The sequence below is a fragment of the Alnus glutinosa genome, chromosome 12 (assembly GCF_958979055.1).
Source record: "Alnus glutinosa chromosome 12, dhAlnGlut1.1, whole genome shotgun sequence".
Classification (NCBI taxonomy): Eukaryota; Viridiplantae; Streptophyta; class Magnoliopsida; order Fagales; family Betulaceae; genus Alnus; species Alnus glutinosa.
The window spans coordinates 14,104,676-14,120,076 of NC_084897.1; the positions used below are offsets into that span (position 1 = coordinate 14,104,676).

The 15,401-nt window shown below is 37.7% G+C and overlaps 1 protein-coding gene across 2 annotated transcripts; it reads left to right on the plus strand.

The window, feature by feature from the left end:
• The first annotated feature begins 595 nt into the window (after window positions 1–595).
• LOC133851840 (flavin mononucleotide hydrolase 1, chloroplatic) lies at window positions 596–15,005 on the plus strand. 2 transcript variants are annotated; one of them, XM_062288434.1, is made up of 7 exons: window positions 596–860; window positions 3,847–3,922; window positions 5,596–5,647; window positions 12,852–12,966; window positions 13,043–13,113; window positions 14,227–14,314; window positions 14,558–15,005. In XM_062288434.1, exons 1-7 carry the CDS (start codon window positions 643–645, stop codon window positions 14,721–14,723), a joined length of 786 nt encoding a protein of 261 aa, XP_062144418.1. In that variant the 5' UTR covers window positions 596–642; the 3' UTR covers window positions 14,724–15,005. The 2 variants fall into 2 exon arrangements, with proteins under 2 accessions (XP_062144418.1, XP_062144419.1); XM_062288435.1 differs by having other exon boundaries at window positions 13,043–13,181; window positions 14,558–14,604.
• Window positions 15,006–15,401: the final 396 nt, after the last annotated feature.

Below are 15,401 nucleotides of genomic sequence, written 5' to 3' on the forward strand. Positions count from 1 at the left end.
TTTAATGCAAAATTTGATAAAATTTAGGGAATAGCTATTGCCGGCCAAAAATTAATTGTGTCCACTACCTTTCATCCAAAATTTAAGCTAGCCATTAAATGATCATTGAATAATTTTATAAACTTAAAAACAAAGCTATGAATGGTTGGAAATGAGTTTTTTTTTTTTTTTTTTGAAGAAGGTTGGAAATGAGTTAGGTAGAGCTAAATGACAAAAAGTGGGAAAGAGAGAAAAAGAATAAAATAAAAGTAAAAAAAGAATATTTAATTGATATATAGAAAGATAAAAGAATCTATTGTAAAATGTTCTTTTATAGAAAAATAAAAAGTAGTTTTATTCCCTAAATTTAGAGAAAATGTTTGGGTGTTTGTTGCTAGTGCTCTTAGTATTACCAAACTACTCTTATATTAGTCATTGTTAAGAAAAAAAAAAATCAATAATAAATTGGCAATATCACATAATATAATGGGACAATGATGTCTTATTCAATTGAAAATAATAGAAAACACCCCCCCAAAAAAAAAAAAAAAAAAAAAAAATCCTCAATGTTTGTAACTGTCAACTATATCCATAAGAATTGTCGAAAAAACTTCATCTGCAAGTACAAGTGTACAACGCAAACAACGGTGACCATTTTTGTTAATGGCTCTTACATGTAGAGCGCCATCTATCTCCTCCTTTCCTGTAAAACCCTTTCCATTCCCATCATTCCCATACCCAAAACGTTCCAAAATGTCCCTAAATCTCAACACCAATGCCTCATCTGGAACTACTAACAGAAAGCTCCCTATACTGCTCTTTGACATCATGGACACCATTGTTCGCGACCCTTTTTACCACGACGTCCCTGCTTTCTTCGGGTACTCAAGTTTACTCTTTTTTTTTTTTTTTTTTTTTCTTTTCTCTTTGATCCCATTTTCTCGGGTTGGATGATTTTGTTTCTATATGGGTTTCTCATACAATGTTTTGTGGTCTGAGAAATGCTAATGTTTAATCCACTGGGTTTAGTTCAATAAGTTTTACTTTGTTTTTTTGGGATACAAGAGGGGGTTGCTGGGGTTGGCTTACAATAACAGGGTTAGTGGGGTTTGTTTATCGTGTAAAATTCTTTGAGAATGCGTTGAATTTGTATGAGGAAAGTGGCCTAATTGAAAGTCAGTATGTTAGAGTTTCAGTTTGCTTTTAAATACACAGGGAAAACGTGATTTTGTTTTTGTTTTACTTGTATTTTTTCAAAAGGGTCTTCTTCTTTTCCCGGATATGCTATTCCTTGAAATGGATAATAACAGTAGTAGTGACAGGTTCTATGGTTTGAGATACGACATTGAAGTGTCCATAAGCTTGAATATGTTTTGTGGTGAATGAAAGAAACTTTATCAGAAGCTTATAAAGAATTCAAATTCATTCACTTGCCTGACTTTAGGCTTGTCATAGTTGATGGAACAGTGGCTTAAGCCTTTTTTCTAGGTTTCATGATGCTCTCATTGTCTTGCAATGGTATTGCCAAGTTTTATTGTTTGAAGTCATCTTCAGGAGGCTAGTGGCCGATGGAATGGTCGAAAAGGACTCTAGAACATGTCAACTGTGGAAAATGTTACAGTTATTGAAAAGAAAGTAACAGAACAAGAGAAGAAGAAAATTAGAAGTATAGAGCACTTATGCAGTTGGCACAAATGTTTTTGTCTTGGTAGAATTGAAACTAGAAACATTGATGGATTTGGCTCAAACTCATCAAATGGCTTCTTTAAACATTGATGGATTGTCTCATATCTTGTTCTTCAATATTTGGCTTTTGCGCTTTATTTAGTTGTATTATCATGTTCTGTGATATTTTGAGTCCCTTGGTGTAGATCCAGGCTTTTATGTTGGTCCTAGTAAGAATTGATAGGGCTGATATCTAGATACTACACTTAGCTTGTTGGAGTACCATAGAAGTGGATTTTTTTTTTTTTTTGTCCCTTACTTTCCTAGTTGCACCTACATTTTTAAAGATGTGCTTGCGTGTGGGTATCATGTTAATTGAATAATATCACTTCTTCTGATTAATATTTGGTTGTAGTCTTTGTTGAACTCCGTCTAATATAGGGAAATTGTGTTCATCATTACAACATTTCATCTCTCTCTCTCTCTCTCGGTGGCACGTGAGGGCACGTCTTGACGCCCATCATTTTCCCTGTTGCTTTTCTGGCATCTTCTTCCTCATGGGGTTCTTAAGGTGGTGCAATGTGGAATCCAAGCTCTTTGAGTTGGCAGTGGAGGGGGGGGATCAACGGGTCTGAGGATTGGTCTGAGGATTCGTGAGAATTGCAGAGGTTTTACCTGCTCCATTTTTTTGGGTAGAAGTGATAGTTGCTGGTTGTTAGACACTGTTGAGGAATTGCTCCTAGTGAAGAGTTTAGCTTTTTGGAAACGATCCTAATTGGGGGTCTCTCATTTATACTTCTTGTGTACTTGGGTTGCGCTCCTCTACGCTTTCTATTGAGATTGATTTACTTATAAAAGAAGAAGAAAATTCCAAAATCACCAGAAAGTTAAATACATAACTCATAAACCTAAATTCTCACACAACTCAAACTTCTAGACCCACCTAAAGAGGGTCCAAACGCATTTATGCACATCAAACAATCTATGCTCATTCTAAAGTATGGACATTCTCAAAACATTTTACATTACATCATTCAAGGACATCAGAAAATTACCACAAAAAAAAAAAAAAAAAATGGACAACAAGTTTTATTCCCTTCTTTCAGGTAATAAACAATAGAGTCAGGCCATAATAAAATTTACAGAAGTAGTTCACATTCGAACAAATATCCATATGAAAATCCATAAAATTATTTGGACTCTTTAGAGGTCTTCAAATCACTTGTACTTTTACAGGAATGAACTACTGCATATACAGTAGTTACCATAAAATTTTCATTAACAAATGATATTTCTAGAATTTACTAAAACCGCTGCAAGGTGGCAAACTCGAATCTACCCCTGAAATAGGACAATAACTATCCTAAGGATCATTTACTTTGAAACTAATTAAAGCCATGGAAGTTAACTCTTATTCTAACCATCTTGGGCTTCCAAAGTCAGTACATTGAATCTATTTATTACAGAGTTTTAACTACAATCTGTGCATGAATTGCCTGGTAGACAGCATTTGTAAATTAATAAATAGGGTCACCGCATAGCTTTCGTAAATTTCGTTTACTTATCAAAAAATAAATAACTAGGGTCAAACGATATCATTTTGACATGAGATTCGGCATACACATACTTGACATGTCACACATTAATGGCAACCCAATCAAATTTTGATAAGGTTTGTGTCTTAATACCAGAAATTTACAGAGCAAAATCTAGTTGCATAAGCAATTAAATAAATATCGAGAGGGCCTCATAGGAATAAAGTTTTATGCAAGTATCCCTCTAATGATAAGGAATAATGAACTATCATAATTAAATAATAAATAAGAAAAAAATGATTTTAATGGTTATTAAAAGCATAAGTATGACTGTTAATGATAATAATACAAACAGTAATCACCCAAAATAATAATCACAATGATAAATAAAATAAATCTTATCATAAATTTTTTTACTTGGCTCATGTATATGGCTATTACTTGTTGTAACTCATTTAAGGAGTTATGGATGCCATAGAGTCATTATGGAGGTCTAAGAATATTTTTAATCAACCTGACATATAATTGTTGTCACACTCTTGATTCAAGTTAGAAATACTATTTTTATTTCTCTGATAATTCAGTTTTCACTTAATTCTTATAAACTCTGTAGTTTACTTTGTTTTATACCAGTACTTATATAATCAAATTCAGATTTTATGCTCAGAATGTCGTTGAAGGAACTGATAGAATGCAAGCACCCAACTGCATGGAGTGAGTTCGAAAAGGGGAGGATTGATGAGGTACAGTTGGAACTTGTGACTGGTGTAGAGTTATCTTTTTAAAGATTTTTACGACCTAAGAATTCTGTTAGTAGTGGAAACAGCTTTAAACTATTACATAATTTAAAAACAAAAATGAGAGAGAATAAATCTCAGTGTGCATATAGGCTCTGAGTGCCTCTACTAAATTCTAAAAGAAAAGAATCGGGAATTTTATTTCTATGGATCCTTGGATTCTCTTTGATTGCATGGCAGGAATTTAAACTTTTTATTTTTTGAGCGTTTTACTATTTTTTTTTCTTTTTTTTCTTTTTTTAAAAAAAAAAAGAAATTAAGGTAGGATCTACAAAAGATCATTAATTCAAGTTTGAACATGGACAAATTGAGTGGACCACTATATGGTTGTCTAAGGGGCTTGTATTGAGGGAAAAAAAGAAGCTTGTGACTTTGAATTGGTGAGTGAAATTCTCATGTTCTTTTTCTTTCAAAATTTTCTTATTAATTTTTGTCTTCGGGATATTATGCAATGCGTACATGAGGGAGAAATAAAGATTCAAGCCATTAGTCTGAGAAAGTAAGCATATTGACCTGACATCTACACTTTAAGCACACATGGGCAACTGTTTTCTTAAATAATTTAGAAAAAAGTTTTGAAAATGAATTTCGCAACAAACTGATTTTAAAGAGCAAGAGAATGACGAGTTGAGAAACTTCCTAGAACATGATGTCTCTTTGAGAAACATGATTTTCAGGAGTTCTTCATCTTATTTATTATTAAATAAAATTAGGAGGACCCAGATAGTTGCACATTTAATTTGAATGCTTTTTAGAAAGCAATGATTATCTGGCTAGATTAAGCTTCTCCTCTTACTTCAAGATTATCAAGATTATGGTGCTACTTTTTCTTCACCTAAATGTGCATAGATGATTTTTTATTCAATTTTTTTATTGTTAAAAAAAATTACTAATAAGTTAAAAGTCTTATGCTGCAAGCATGCTCAGCCCCAGCCTAACAATCAAGACCATCAAATCCCAGCCTTGCAAGGCTTAGAGTAATTCTTTAACTAATTAGGCACAAGGCTTGTATGAATTTGGGGTTAAGGTATCCTCACATTGACACTATGCTGATATTTTCCTTTCAGACATAAATTTTCTCTTGGTTTTCTATGGTTATGGATTAATTAGTCATTAGCCACCTTATCTGCATCAGTAAGCCACTGAAAAATTATCTATCGTAACCCTGGCTGTATATGTGATGATGTTGTAATAATTCTAAGAAGAGTGCTAGTGGATTAATGTTCCTATAACACATTTAAATTATTTAAATATGCACTACGAGTCCATGTTAAAGCATATTTTGACCTATTTGTGGAATAAGTGACAGACGCTTTTATCTAGAGCCACATCTTGTGAGTGGATCTGGCCACTCAAGTCTCTTCACACCAGATTTAGTTGCATACCTGTTCCATGTCACCCACCTTACAGTGGTGGGGTGTTCATGGAAAAGAAATCTTTAGATATATCAGAGCTTTCCTTCCCCCACCCCCCTTTGGTTGGTGTGTGTGTGTGTCTTGGGGGGGAGGGGTGGGGGGGGGGGGGGGTGATTACATTTCTTTGATCTTCTAGACATATTATTGGTTTTTCTACATATCTCATGTCAATTTTTGTGTTACATGTGGCTACTTTTCTTGTAGGTGGAGCTGGCCAGAATATTCTTTAAAGATGGAAGATCTTTTGACTTGAAAGGTTGGTGAGAATTTCTTATTCTTACCTTTGTTCTTGTAAGTGTCAATATGTTTGTGTTAGAAACTACGGTGCATTCACCCTATGATTTTTGGGAATTTTGCTAGATTTAGAACATGATCTCATATCAAAATTCTAATTTCTTACTGAAAGTGGAAAAGAAAGAAAATCCTTAGGAAATGTGCAGAAGTAGTCTTGTCTAGCTTGCCACCACGATATTGGTTTGTTGTTTTCTTTTTGTTGCATCAAATTCTTTATTTTGCTTTCTTTATGATGGAGAGCAGATTCACAAGACTAATGTGACTAGAGCAATGCTGCATATTTAGGGCGTCTTTACTAGTAATATATTTTCATGCTTTCTGTATGGAATTTAGTACAAGAAGTAACGTATATGGATTTATACAAATATGGAAAACTATATATGGACACCTGATCTTAGTTTGTACCCGCTTATGCCCAAAAAGTTGTAGCCCAATTATCCAAAGATCTTGGAAATAAGGAGTTTAACTCAAGAATAGGTAACTCTACACCAAAGTTTGATTGTTCCTCTCTTCATTCAAAGCTGCAAATTAGGTTAGTGGATTACAATGTATAGTTTTTCATACTATCATAAATAGGGTTAATGACCCAGAGCTTGCCAGTTATTTTTGGTGCTGCTCCACGGTTGCTGTTCATCATGGAGGGGAGCAAGGCGAGCTTCACAGAGCTTGCCGCAGGTGATGCACTGCCTTAAGTGGGCTTTCAAATTGCTTCAGATATCGCATATGGACTCTCTCCCGCAACCATCTGCTCATTCTCCCTCTGACGCTATAGGCGTGGATACTACGATGGCTGATCGGTTGCACATGGAAGCTCTCCCACAACCATCTGCTCAACCTCCCTTGGAAGCTATAGGCGCGGACACTACATTGGCTGAACGGTGTATTCCAATGGTGTGGAGTCATTTGGTGGTGCTATGGTCAGTCAGTCAACCTGGGTACTGATCCTAACATCTTAGGGCCTGTTGGTGCAGTAGCAGACCTTGATCTTCTAAGTGTGCTCTTGCTGTTAAAAAGGGGAGTATAATCCTTCACTGATCTTTGAGCCATCTGTCCCCTGCTGTTCATCGGGTTTTGGGTGGGAGGTCAGTGTTACTGGTAATAACGTGGAAGGATCTGCTCTGTCTGAATTGGTTGGGATGGAGATGGGTTGTGATGGTGGTAAGCGGTAACAGGCAGTTTGAGTATGACCCAACACTGTGCAGGGATGTGTTACTTTTCAATAGAGAGGAAGGCTTGGTTTGCACTCCCCTTAGCTCATAATCCCCCGAGTGTGTTGAAAAACTTTGGTTGCTCAGGTTTAGAGTACTCAGATTGGGTTTTGCAAAGAGTAAAGGAAATCCATTGTGTTGTGGGGGTTTCATGTGTGGGTTATGAGGAGTAGTTTATGGTTGTTTTGATAATTATTGAAGCGAGCCGTAGTCATGAGGGTGTCGACTTCTACTTCTAAACTTGGTAAAAAAGGTGGCAGTAGGGAGTTAAAAAGGAGAGAGTTCAAGCAGTGGCAAAGGAAATGAAAGGAAAGGAGGTTCTCAGTTCTTAATGAAGCCTAAATTGTTATTAGTCTCTGATCAGGATTTTCAGTGGGGCCTAGAAATGTGGGTGACTTCAAAATTTCCCATCTTTTGTTCGTAAACAATACTTTGATTTTTTTATGGGGAAAATCCAGAGCATCTTCATAACTTGCGTTGTTTGTTCTTATGCTTCGAAGCAGTTTCATAGTAGGGCATTGGAGACGGATGCACGAAGGGTAAGAGGGAGATCAAGAACTTGGAGAGTTCTATTAACTATGATGCCAAAGGTTCTTGCTCGAATCGCGGTAAAAGGAGGGCAAGGGGGCTTGCAGTAGTGCCATGAAGCCCAAGATTCTCTCTTGGAACGTGAGGGGGCTGAATAATAGGCGCAAACGCCTAAGGATATGCAACTTGCTCAGAGATTAGAAGGTGGATATTATTTGCCTCCAAGAAACAAAAGTTAAAGATCCGTCTAGAAGGTTTGTGCGTAGCTTATGGGGGTGCAATCATGTGGATTGGTGTTGTTTGTATTCTAGTGGGGCTTCAGGGGGTATCCTGATCATGTGGGATAAGAGGGTGGTGGAAAAGGTAGATGTGTGCGGGGGGCTTTCACACTTGCAGTTTCCTTTAGGAATGTTGCAGATCATTTTGAGTGGGGTTTTGCGGGAGTGTATGGTCCGAACTTCAGGATCGATCGGAGGGGTCTTTGGGATGAGTTGGCTGGGATCCTTAGTTGGTGGAGTATGCCTTGGTGTATAGGGGGTGATTTCAATATTACTAGGTTCCCTAGCGAAAGATCTGGAGATGGTAGTGTGTCTGCCATGAGGGATTTTTGTGATTTTATCTCTGATTAGGGTCTTATGGATTTTCCTCTCGCTGGAGGTTCTTATACTTGGTCGTTCTCCTGTGGTCCTCCCGTTGGGTCCAGGATTGATTGATTTCTTGTTTCTCCTGATTGGGAAGCTAGATTTCTTGTGGCTTCTCAGAAGAGGCTTCCTTGCCTTTACTCTGACCATTTTCCTATTCTTCTCGACTGTGCTCACTCTTCTACAAGAAATAGGCCGTTTAAGTTTGAGAATATGTGGCTTAAGGTGGATGGTTTTGTGGGGTTGGTGAAATAGTGGTGGGACTCCTACTCTTTTCATGGCTCTCCTAGTTTTGTGTTAGCTTGTAAGCTAAAGGCTCTCAAACAAAATTTGAAGATATGGAATGTAGAGGTTTTTGGTAATGTAGAGAGAAACAAGAGAAAGCTTTTCGAGGAGCTTCAGATGTTTGATACTATTGAAGGTAGTAGGGCTTTGGTTGAGGGGGAACTCCTAAAGAAGTTAGAGATTGTCAGTGAGATAGAGAGTTGCTCTCTTTTGGAGGAGGTTAGTTGGAGGCAAAAGTCCAGGGTGATGTGGTTAAAAGAAGGAGATAAATGTACTAAATTCTTCCATTCTATAGCCAATTCAAACAGAAGGTACAACTCTATTGAATCCCTTTTGATTGGAGATTCTATTTCTTCTGATCCGGCTGAGATAGGTGAGCATGTAGTTCAGTACTATCAAGATCTTCTCTGAGAAGCACAGTTGGAGGTCTCGGTTGGATGATCTTTCCTTTGATGCTATTCTAGAGTCAGAAGCAAGTTGGTTGGAGAGAGCCTTTGAGGAGGAAGAGGTTAGGAAGGTAGTGTTCGCTATGAATGGTGACAAAGCGCCGGGTCCTGATGGCTTTACTATGGCTTTCTTCCAAGCTTGTTGGGAGGTTTTGCGCTTGGACATTATGAAGGTATTTTCTAACTTTCATGCTAGAGAAGTGTTTGAGAAGAGTCTGAATGTTTCTTTTATTGCGCTTATTCCTAAGATTCCTGGTGCTATCTCTCTCAAAGATTTCCGGCCCATAAGCCTTGTGGGAGGTATCTACAAGATTATTGCTAAAGTTTTGGCTAACAGATTGAAGTCGGTTCTGGGAAAGGTCATTTCCAAATCCCAGAGTGCTTTCATCAAAGGGGAGGCAGATTCTCTATCCAATCTTTATTGCTAATGAATGCCTTGATAGTCGATCTAGATCAAGGGAGCCGGGCGTCATGTGCAAAATGGACTTGGAAAAAGCTTATGATCATGTTAATTGGGATTTTATCTTGTATGTGTTGAGGAGGTGCGGCTTCGGGGTAAATGGTGTTCGTGGATAGCTCGATGCATTTCTTCTGCGAAGTTTTCGGCGCTGGTTAATGGCTCGCCCAACGGCTTTTTCAGTAGCACTCGTGGCTTGAGGCAAGGGGATCCTTTGTCTCCCCTTTTGTTTGTGTTTGTTATGGAGGCTTTGAGTCGCATGATTACAGCGGCGGTCAATGGGGGTTTGTTGGATGGATTCAGAGTGGGTAATGCTTCTTTTTCGCATCTTTTATTTGCTGACGACACTTTGATTTTCTGTGATGCTAGCTCCTCCAAGATGCGGTATTTGCGAAGGCTCTTTCTCTTGTTTGAGGCTGTTTCAGGTTTAAAGGTCAACTTGGCCAAATCCAGTATTATTCCAGTGGGGAATGTCGTCCAAGTGGGCAGGTTAGCCGACATTTTAGGGTGTGAAGTTGCTTCTTTGCCAGTGAAGTATCTGGGTCTTCCTTTGGGGGCTTCCTACAAGTCCACTTGTATTTGGGATGGAGTTATCGAGAAGGTTGAAAATCGGTTGGCTAGTTGGAAAAGGTTATATCTCTCCAAGGGAGGGAGGGTGACCCTTATCAAGAGTACTCTCTCCAACTTACCTACTTACTACATGTCTTTGTTCCCTATTCCGGTGTCTATTGCTTCGCGCATTGAGAAGCTTCAACGAGATTTTCTTTGGGGTGGAATGGGAGAAGAATTTAAATACCATTTGGTGAGTTGGGCGAAGGTTTGTACCTCAATTTCAAAAGGGGGGCTTGGCATTAGGAATTTGGTGTTGTTCAACCGCGTGTTGTTAGGAAAATGGTTATGGCGCTTTGGCATGGAAAGAGATGCTTGGTGGAGAGTTGCGGTGGACTCCAAGTTTGGTAGTTTGTGGGGTGGGTGGTGCTCTCGTGAGATTGCAGGGGCTTTTGGAGTAGGGTTGTGGAAGTTCATAAGGAAAGGATGGGAGACGTTTTCCAAATTTCTTAGATATGAGGTTGGGGATGGAAGTAGGACTAGATTTTGGTATGACTTATGGTGTGGAGATACGGTTCTGAAAGAGGTGTTTCCTGATCTCTTTGGCATTGCTCGGGTGAAGGATGCGTCAGTGGCTGACAATATGGAGATTTTGGGCGGGTCCATTCAGTGGAATGTGAGCTTTGTTAGAGAGGCGCATGATTGGGAAGTAGATGTTTTTACCTCTTTCTTCCAGGTTTTGGACTCTACTAGGGTGAATAGAGATCGGACAGATTGCCTTAGTTGGGTCTCTTCCAAGAAAGGTATGTTCGGGTTAAGTCTTATTTTGGTTCCTTGACGTGTTCTGGAGGAACTCGGTTCCCTTGGAAGAGTGTGTGGCAGTCTCAGGCACCCCCGAGGGCAGCTTTCTTTACTTGGTCTGCAGCTCTAGGTAGAATCCTTACTTTGAACAATCTCAGGAAGAGGCACATAATCATTGTAGACAGATGCTGCCTATGTAAGCGTGATGGGGAATCAGTGGACTATATTCTTTTGCATTGTGATGTGGCTTCCGCTCTGTGGAACAACATTTGCTCTCGCTTTGGTATTTCTTGGGTCATGCCTAGGAGTGTGCTAGACCTAGTTGCTTGTTGGTGGAAGTTTGGGAGATCAAGGAGCGCTACAACATGGAAGATGGTGCCTATATGCTTATTTTGGTGTATTTGGAGAGAAAGAAACCTTAGGTGTTTTGAGAACCTAGAGAGCTCCCTAGAGGAGGTGTTAGAGTTGTTTCTCCATACGCTGTATCTCTGGTCGATGGCTTTTTTGTACCCTTTATCCATCGGCTTTGCTGATTTTCTTGCTTCTTTTTCCTTTTCTAGTTAGGTGTTTCCTGTTGTATACTTCCAGTGTACGTAGGGGCACCTTACGCTTTCAATAAAACTAAACTTACTTATAAAAAAAAAGGATTAATCTGGCTAAATCAAAGTTGGTCCCTATTGGCAATGTCAATAATGTTTAAGGTTTGGCTAGTATCTTGGGTTGTAGGGTTTCTTCTTTACCTATGAATTATTTACTCCTTCCGTTGGGAGATTCGTTCAAGACCAAAGCTATGTGGGATTGCATTATTGAGAAGATAGAGCACCATCTGGCTAAATGGAAGATGATGTATTTGCCTAAGGGTGGAGGGTTACCTTGATGAAAAGTACCTTATCCAATTTGCCTACTTCATGTCTCTTTTTTCCCTACTGATATTAGTGTTGCCAATTGTATAGAGAAGTTGCAGTGGAAATTTTTGTGGGGTGACATTGGGGATGAGTTCAAATTCAACTTGGTTAGCTAGTCTAAGATTTGTTTTTTGATCTCTGAAGGAGGGTTGGAGGTCTGTAATTAAATTATTAGGAGGGGCTGGGGATAGATTTTTAGTCATACTAGATTTGCGGTTGGTGATGGCTCCAAAATTAGATTCCGACATGGTGTGTGGTGCAGGGATCAAGCCCTGAAGGCAGCTTATCTGAAATTATTCAGTTTGGCCGATCATTTGGAGTTCTCTAGTGATTCTCATTAGTGGAATGTTAACTTTCACAGAGCAACTCACGATTGGGAGGTGAATGTATTTACCTTGTTCTTCAATTTGTTGTATTCCTTTAGATTGAGATGAGGTGCTGAAGACAACCTTTGTTGGGTACCTTTCAAGAGATGATTGTTCGATGTTAGATCTTCCTACAATATTCTTGCTCCCCATGATAGCACTTCTTTCCCTTGGAGGAGTAAAGCTCCTTTGAGAGTAGTGTTCTTTGCTTGGTCGGCTGCCTTAGGGAAGATACTCACTATGGATAATCTAAGAAAGCGGCATATCATAATGGTTGATTGGTGCTATATGTGTAAGAAGAGCAGTTGATGGACCACCATTTACTCCATTGTGAGATGGCTAGTGCTGTTTGGACCACAATCTTCAACTTTGTAGGGTTGGCGTCGGTTATGCCTAGTCGAGTAGTAAACCTTTTCTCTTGCTAGAAAGGGCTATTTGATAGGCTTCAGAATGCTAAAATGTGGAAGATGGTTAAGTTTTGTCTCATGGTGTCTTTGGGCGGGGGTTGGGGTGAGAGAAATGATTAGAGTTTTGAAGACTGCAAATAGTCGGTGAAGGAATGAAAATATTTTTGTCTTAAAGACTGTACCATTGAACATATGCCTTTGATTTAAATATTACTAGCTTTCATGTTTTGATTGATCTTTATTCTTCTTCTAGTTAGATGTTTCTCTTGTATACACTTGACTAGTGTCTTCTGCGCTTTTCAATAAAATGCATTTACTTATCAGAAAACAAAATTGTAGGATGAACACCAAGGTAGTTTGGTGTGTAAAAGAGAGCTGAATTTGATAATAATAATAACTGTAAAAAGTTGTGCTCCTAGAGTATGCTCCTGTTTTCCTTGGCAACATGCCCTTCAAGCAGATTATTAGATAAAAGTGGTTGCTTTGATATAATATTTTAATAGGTATTAGAATCATTACCTTTTTTATGATGTCAATAACATAAAATGTACTCTCCTCGAACATGCTGTTACAGGCCTCAAAAATTGCATGGGAAGAGGATATTCCTACATAGAAGGTGTTGAAGAATTGCTTCATGCTTTAAAACAAAACAACTATGAAATTCATGCTTTCACAAACTACCCAATCTGGTAAGACATGGGTTTTTCTATATTGATTTTGTATCTATTGATGTGGCTCATCGTTTATAGAAATTTGGTTTTGTAGGTACAAAATGATTGAGGACAAGCTAAAAATTTCAAGATATTTATCTTGGACTTTTTGTTCATGTATAATTGGTATGTTTAATGGTTCAGACTCTCGTTGTGTGCGTGTGCGCGTGCTTGTATTTGTATGGGCTTCAGAGGTGTGTGAATGCATGAGTGTTCATCTATTATCAATATATCAGGTTGAATTAACTTAAGAGTTTGTAGTCTACAGAGTGTATTACACACGTTTGGTATACGGAATAGCCTCCTGCCCCTAGAATTCCTTTGTTTGGTCTCACATTATGCCTTGGAATAGCCATTCTTCTAAAAAATGAGAGGAATAGCCATTCCTAAAGGAATAAACTATGTTCTCCAAAAAAAAAGACAATTTTTTCAAACCCAATTTTTTTTTTAAAAAAATAAAAATAAAAAACTAAAGCTCTGGGGGTGGCCAAGGCCCAAGACCACCCCTGAGGGTTCTGTTGTGGGTGTCTTGGGGTGGTCGGCCACCCACAAAATGCATCCAGTTTTAAGTTTTTATTTTTATTTTTAAAAAAAAAGTGAATATTTTAGTAATTTTGGTTCACTTCAAATGAGAGCATATGTGTTGTCATCAAATTGGGGAATAAGAATAGCTATACTGAATAGCTATTCATTTTTCCTAATAAAATAGATATTTCGCGTACCAAGCATGATTTTGTCTAATTTTTGTATGGACTTAAAGGCATATTTTATGCATGGACAAGATCTCGGTTTAGCAAAATAGTTGCTTCCAAAAGTGAGTAAATTTATGTAAGATTATAGCTTGAGATGAATTTCGTTATCTTCTGAATGTTACAATGGAGAAAATTGTTTTTCACTCTTTACATCTTTCTTGGTTTCTCATTTTGTCCAGTGGGCTGTTAAAGTTCAGAGCAATGTGGCTAGCTTTACTTATGAAAAAAGAAGGAAAGAAAAATTACTAAGAAAAAACATACTAGGGAAAGGAATTTATGTTGCCTTCTTTCTTCTGGTACCTAGATAGCATTTGGTGCTTATTACTTTCTCTTTCTTGTCCAAGTAAGAACATCTTATAAATCCATGTTCCATTTTATCAAATAAATCAATCCCCTTGTTTAAATGTTAATATCAGAAGAGTAGGACACTACGATATGTACATTGTCATTACTAGCAAAGAATGACCTGGAAGTTTTTATGTTTTAGGAAAGAGGAAGCCTGATCCTGATTTTTATTTGGAAGTTTTGAGCCATCTTAAAGTTGATCCAGCAAACTGTATCTTCATCGACGACAGGTTGTGTTCTTTTGTTTTCTTAATATTGGACTCTTTTTGTGATGAGATCATATTTTCATGCCTGGAAAAGTTCACCCTTTAAATATATTTGCTATCGTTTTGCCTCTCCTAATTTGTACCAATGGGCAAATGCAAGCAGTGTTGAGTGGTACTGCTAATGCTTCCCATCACACGAGAGTCATTGGACATGAAATTAAATCTTATTCTTCTCTTATTTAATTCATATAATCAGCTTCATTTCAGGTTGAGAAATGTAGTGGCTGCCATGGAACTCGGAATTGTCGGTCTACATTTCAAGAGTACTGATTTATTGCTTCAAGATCTCTCTTCAATGGGAATTGACATTCCAATAGATGAACATCGCCAATCTCCGGACCAGCCAAAGCCGACAAAAGAGCACACATCTTGATTTCTAAGTTATAATGAATCTAATAATTGAATTCTTACCATTGTTACATCTTCCAATTTTATTTTATTTTTTTATTTACTTCTGGGGGCTGGTGATCTGTTAGAAGATAGGAATAAGAGGGTGATGATTGTTGTGAAATTGTTAATAGAATCAAATTTCTCTCTTTTACATGTCATGCAAAGCAACTTCACTGCTTCTTCATGTCTTAAATTTCTAAGAAAGAAACTCAACATCAATATACTGTGTTCAAGGCTGGTTGCAACAACCTGACTGAATTGGCCAGTATTCTGTCTTCATTACCAAAGATAAACCCTTAATCCTTTCCAATGTTGATGGAACATTAACACCATGTGTTAAAAATGCATTTTTGTTCTTATAGGATTCAATGATGTTAAAACAAATATTAAAAGTAAGCAGTTGTCAGTAACCTTTTTTTTTTTTTTTTTTTTTTTTCTAATTAAATTTGGAAAAAGGGTTACAAGGTTGGATCTTTCTCACTTCTTATTCTAATAAAAGAAAATATAGGAGATCCTATGGGAATACTTTCAAAAACATGATTAGAAGCGGCTCACTTAGCTAAACAATGTGCCCGAAAGTTGGCACTACGAGACATTTTCAAAGCATTCCAGCTATGAAAGAAAGATAAAACTAAATTAATATCAGAAATACAATTAGCAA

Bases quoted from the DNA above. Each gene is read 5' to 3' on its own strand.
- LOC133851840 (XM_062288434.1), top strand. From the start codon at position 643: ATGGCTCTTACATGTAGAGCGCCATCTATCTCCTCCTTTCCTGTAAAA. The intron at 861-3,846 runs GTACTCAAGTTT...TTTTATGCTCAG, and splicing joins GACGTCCCTGCTTTCTTCGG to AATGTCGTTGAAGGAACTGA. The intron at 12,967-13,042 runs GTAAGACATGGG...TTGGTTTTGTAG, and splicing joins TTCACAAACTACCCAATCTG to GTACAAAATGATTGAGGACA.